Source organism: Gossypium arboreum, chromosome 4, assembly GCF_025698485.1.
Source record: "Gossypium arboreum isolate Shixiya-1 chromosome 4, ASM2569848v2, whole genome shotgun sequence".
Lineage (NCBI taxonomy): Eukaryota > Viridiplantae > Streptophyta > Magnoliopsida > Malvales > Malvaceae > Gossypium > Gossypium arboreum.
The window spans coordinates 92,584,972-92,591,065 of NC_069073.1; the positions used below are offsets into that span (position 1 = coordinate 92,584,972).

General features: G+C 34.8%; 1 protein-coding gene across 1 annotated transcript; it reads left to right on the plus strand.

Annotated features, from left to right (window-relative positions):
- The first annotated feature begins 624 nt into the window (after nucleotides 1-624).
- LOC108457699 (F-box protein PP2-A15-like) lies at nucleotides 625-5,081 on the plus strand. Its single transcript, XM_017756780.2, has 3 exons — nucleotides 625-1,207; nucleotides 1,380-1,498; nucleotides 4,131-5,081. Exons 1-3 carry the CDS (start codon nucleotides 896-898, stop codon nucleotides 4,570-4,572), a joined length of 873 nt encoding a protein of 290 aa, XP_017612269.1. The 5' UTR covers nucleotides 625-895; the 3' UTR covers nucleotides 4,573-5,081.
- Nucleotides 5,082-6,094: the final 1,013 nt, after the last annotated feature.

A 6,094-nucleotide genomic window follows, 5' to 3' on the forward strand; every position in this document is an offset into this window, starting at 1 on the left:
CAAATTAAGTCGAATGAAATGAAATTTGAATCAAATTGAATAAAGTGAAATTGTAACAATAATAATACAAACTGAAGTTGATGATTTTTAATAAAGAATGTGACATGATTATTATGGATATTAAAATTTAATTTTAACTAATTTGGATGAAAAATATTCAGTATAGTTATAATGGGCATCCATAAAATTCTTTTTAAAAAAATTCCTAAAAGGAAACAAAGATTATGGAAAGATCAAGTTTTGTCCTTTTTTTTCTTTTAATAGATTAGAGGATAAAACTTTTACAGTTTCATCATGTTCATCAAGATATTTATTTGATGTAATTTAATTAAATATTTTCTTTAAGAATTTAAAGTTGGGTTTTTGAGTTTTATCTCGATTGATATGAATATTATTGTCAATATAGAAGGACATTTGTTTGAGTATGTTAAAACGTTAATCATTTTATTTATAAATTAAGAGAGATTATAAATAATTTTAGAATTATAATGAAGAAGATATATGGTAAGAGAAAAATCTGAAGTCGGAGTATGATTGTAATAGTAAAATATGGGTGTCCTTGATGTGCATATGACATAAAAAAAAAAAATATTGTTATAGAAAAAATGATAAAAAGAAGAGCTGCATTCCATTTCCGTTTCGGTTAATGTACCCCACCAAACGCATCCTCAAAAGTCTGTCTAGGTAAATTCTAAACAAACATTTTTGCCTCGGTTTCTTTCCCACCTCCCCCAAACACACATTTTCCCGGAAAAAACAAACCAAAGTAAAATGGTAGAAAATATCCACAGATTTTCTCCCTCCCCTCTTCACTCTTCTCACTACCAACCTACCTCTAAAACACTGAATTTTTATAAATAGAAATACAAGGTATTTTTTAAAGAGAAAGGATTTCATGGGTGCCTCCCTTTCCAGACGAACGGAGGGAACCAATAGGACCGAGATGACACCAGGATTGGGGGACATACCCGAGGGCTGCTTGGCCTGCGTTTTCATGAACTTGACGCCCCCGGAGATTTGCAATCTCGCCAGGTTGAATCGCGCCTTTAGAGGGGCTGCCTCCTCCGACTCCATCTGGGTAAAGAAGCTACCCACTAATTATCAAGATCTGCTAAATTTGTTGCCTCCTGAGAGGTACCAGAACATGTCCAAGAAAGACATTTTTGCGCTTCTTTCTCGCCCGGTACCTTTTGATGATGGATATAAGGTAGGTCATTATAGAAGTTCGTTTTTTTTTCACCCGGTACCTTTTGATTATTGTTTTAAATATCTAGACATTTCCTTTTTAAATGATTTTCCCTTTTTGTTTGGTTTAGCTGCTTTATTATCATTAGATGAGCAAGTGAAGATTATTGACGGTTGAACATGGGGTGATGCAGGAAGTATGGCTAGACAGAGTGACAGGCAGGGTATGCATGGCAATATCTGCAAAAGGGATGGCAATTACTGGAATCGATGATCGGAGATATTGGAATAGGGTTGCTACTGAAGAATCTAGGTTTGATATTAACATCATCACATTTCGATGCTAAAGTTTCAAGTGGAATTTATTAATTTGACGTTCACTTAATATGGGATTGATATACTTGTATCTTGAAATGTTTCTAGTAAATTTTTTTAACCATAGGAGTGGGATTTTTGTATTGATTGCTTGAACTAGCATAAAGTAGAATTAGTTGCTTATAATTTTTCTTCTACATGGAGCATGTCGATGGATAAGCTATATATTTCTTGGAATGGAACTCTTGGTAAATTGTATTATCAATCTACACCTTTTTTTTCCTTTGGTGGAAGGAAATGCATTTGGATGCTAATCAACTGCTATTTTCTAGGCTTTGCTGCTTGTTGATGTTGTTTTTATACAAATGGTATTATGTGGAAAGGCTGAAACCTCTGAATATTTGTATCTTTGTTGATCATTAATTATTGAGCTCAAGATGATGTATGTATATATGCTTATACATATACGCATAAATAAATGTATACATACATATATGCATGATGTATGGCATTTGGTGTTTGTCTTGGTTGCCACATTCTTAATCTCAAGGTATATTTGGTCTGAAGAGCGGGATAAGAAAGATGATTTTGTTTGATAGAGCTGTATCACCATATGGAAGTGTGAGCTTTCATGAATGGATATAGTGCTGCCTAGGTTTAGTTTACTTTTTCAAATCTTCCTAGTAAATTGAGATTTTCGTTTTACAGATATTTTCCATATGATTTTACCTTCCTAGATTTGTTTATTTTGGATTACATATGCTATTTTAATGGTGAAACTCTTTGTCGAATATACAAATAAGCATATGGAAGCCGATAATCTGATAAACTTTCAATTTCTTTTCCCTTTTATACATTGTTCATAACTGTCTTCCATGCTTGAACTGGCGTTTATCATCAGTGTAAGGTCCGAGTTAATAAGGGTTGATCAGTTATCTGTTCAGTGAACAGAACACTGACCATTTTCCTACTTTTTTACATGCACTACGATTTTAGAAGTTTGTCCTTTCATTTAGATGATTATATATTGTGCAAGTCTTTAAAAACATTAATGCTTTGGTCTTTCTTAAGTATTATTCTATTCCCTTGTTTGATATATGTTTTAAACTACAGGTCGCTGTATTTGTCCCATGTTAATTACTTTAAGATTTTGCCTTGAGGAAATGGGATATCTCTTGAGTCCCTAGAGCAACTGGCCAGTCCACATCTAAGATAAAAGCACGTAATTGTTTGGAAACCAATGGTAGAGAACTTTCAATTAAAAACAGTTGTCAGTTTTTATCTCTCAAGATGAAGAGTGTTCAGGTAATAGAACCAAAGATCAGAATCTAAAGACACTAATAGAAACCCAGACAAGAAAACACCAGACAAAGCGATAACAAGGAGAAAATGACGGCCGAGGAGAAGCTATGGAAATTCTGCTTGGTATTTGCTTTATTATATTCTAAATTGTAAAAGGATAAATAAAACTCTTCAAAAACATTCCCATCTTTGCATCTGTAGGCTTCCATTTAAAAATTCTATGTTTAAACTCTATATGATTTTTAAATGGACTCCTAGCACTTTGATAGGGCTGGCTGGTTTCAGGTTTCTTCCTTCATATTGATGATTAATCCATTGATGGCCTACATGGAGCCTTTTTTATCCTTTTTTTTTTTTTGATTGATTACTAGGAGCTTATTTATTTATTTATTTGCAATGCCTATGCATATGATAAGAGGGTAGCCCTTCGCTTTCCCATAAACTCTCCAGTCCTTTATTTAGGCATGATAGATCTCAAGTTCTTGGTACAATTACTGAAGTAGGAGACTTTGTGATTAAGGGCTCTATAGAAGCATAAATTTATTGTTCAAGTAGGCTTTCCGGGTTTTAGTACTCTCATGTCATCAGTTCTCATTGGTTACTTAGCATGATTCAACTTTTTTCTAATTTTCTTCAACTGGGAATGGTTCTTGTATTGATCATAATGATCACGGCCACAGTATTGTTGATCCTGTCAATAAAGTTAATTCTCTATTTTCTGGTGAAGAGTGATCTGAATTTTAATGATTGTCTTTATCTTGTGACTATATCTATATGCATTTCATTAGTAGAGTGATTACTTTTCTTTTCTTTCTGTTCTTTAGACAGTGTATAGATGCTTTTATACTTATAGAAGATATATAAAATGGGGCTAATTTTGACTTACTGTTTTGGTTGTCTGAAGCATTTAGGGAGATCAATTTTCGAATGTGCTAGAGGCATGTATTTCTAGATAGGATGTAATGTTACCCACATCTTTATTCCTCTCGAACGTATTACAGTGTGACAAAAGAATGGGTTCCCAGTGACCTTTTTCCTTTAATAATTATATACACTGATGCAGTCATTCTTCACAGTTCTCAATTGGTCAATGAAAACAGTGTATTACTTAATTGCAAAATTCTTATTGAACTTCTTTTCTTGCTCTGTTAAGAGTCAATGTCCACTGGGAACGTTAACAATTGCTGCAGTCACTGTTCAGAATTTTGTGTTATTGAAAAATTATTTTGCAAAATTGTTTTGGTCATTAATATGTTTCCACGTTTTTTTCACCCCAGCTTTTGGTTAACGAATTTGAACAAGTACCCTCTACGTTGCTCTTCTTGCAGGTTCCATATTGTGGCCTATTTGCTGCAAATATGGTGGTTTGAAGTTGATGGAGTTGTGAAGTTCCCTCTTCCTGCTGATGTCTATACTCTGTCATTCAGGATTCACCTTGGAAGATTTTCCAAAAGGTTGGGAAGACGGGTGTCTAGTTTTGAGCACACCCATGGTTGGGACATAAAGCCTGTAAGATTTGAGTTGTCTACTACTGATGGTCAGCTAGCATCATGTGAGTGCTATTTAGATGATATGGAACAAGATTATGAAAATAGAAACCATAAACGAGGATGCTGGATAGAGTACAAGGTAGGTGAATTTATTGTCAGCAACTCAGAGACAGTCACCGAAGTCAGATTTTCCATGAAACAGATAGATTGCACACACTCTAAAGGAGGACTTTGTGTAGATTCTGTATTTATTATCCCCACTGATTTAATAGACTGTTAAAGGCGAGGGATTTTGAAATAGTCTGAAACACATCAGGGTTGGTTGTTATCATCGATGATCCCTGGAAATTCCAGGTGGGGTTTCTCATGCAGCTTATACTTCTAAAGGCGTGTGTTGTTTTAGTAGGTACATTATTAATTGGTCTTGGAGTAGGTATGGTTATATAAGTTTCACTATCACAGGTTTGATCCAGTTTTGTTTCCTTTGCACCTTTGCAGATAAAATTAAAAGATTATGCTTGTTTATCATATTGTTTCACGAGGCGCTTTCTGTTAAAATTTTCTTTACTTGTGATGCAAATGAGGTACAACTCTAAATTCCTATTAGGTCTTACCGACACGGTTTTATTCCCTTCATTGCGTCTTTATATATTTAGAAAAGCTCATGGTGCTAGGAGAATCTTTGTTCTCTCTCTTCTGATCTCTCAACATTTTAGCCGTTGCAGTAAATATGTTAAATTATTTTTAGTGGTTACACCACCATAATGAATGTTTGTATTGATTATGAAATTCGTGGCATCTCTACTACAACGTTTTTTGTTTTAATGCTTTCATCAAGTGACTGCAACAGTGATAGTTGAAATGTTACATTTCATGTTGCTAGGACTTTTCTTTTTGCTTGAAATACCTGTTTCTACCACTCATGTTTGACACATATTTGGTATGGGGATATACCTGTGGTGGACACATGCTTGTGCGGAACACATACCTGTCCTTTCTGACAGTCCCACACTAGTTCGAGTAGCATAGGTGCATGTCATTGTAGGTAGGTGGTTAAGTTTCGATCTTTGAACATGTTAACCACTGGTTGGTTCAAACTTCAAAAGTTGTTAATTTGAGATAAGACTGAAGTTGCAGTCCTAGTTGAAACTCTTGACTGACCCTTAGGCTTAAAGTGTTCTTTACCACTGTTTGGTCCATGGAGTCAATTTACAGCTATGGGCAAATGAAAGCGGTTGATGCTAGGGCAGGCGGGACCGCCACCAACAAGTTGAGGCTGTCTAAAACCCGATCGTGGGATGATAAGATAAAATAAAATTTGTTGACGCCACAGTAGGTGTTTGATGTGTGAACTTATGCAATGATGCGTTTGAGTTGTTTTCCAGTCAAGATGACTACATTTTGAGGTGGAATGAAGACATGTCAGTCTATCTGGACATTAAAACTACGTTTTGTGGGTGCAAATAGGTATGTCACTTTTTGAGTTTCATTTAAGCATCCAGCATGTTTTCAAATTAGATGTTGAAGCAGCAGGTTTTATGTTTAACTTCTGTTTGCACTATGCTGATTCTTTGCAAGTTGGAATCTCTATTATTAGCATAGCATAGCTGATAGCTGTAATATTTGTGGCTATGTATGTATGTATGCATGCCATTGACAAGGTTAGCCCTTCCAAGTTCTAAGTTCCCAACCAAGTGTCTCCTTTTCTTCCCATTTATCTCTTTGGCTTTTCAATTTATTATTCATGTAGCTTAACTTAACATTTAGACATTGGTCCACTTACGATAATTCAGATCCAATAT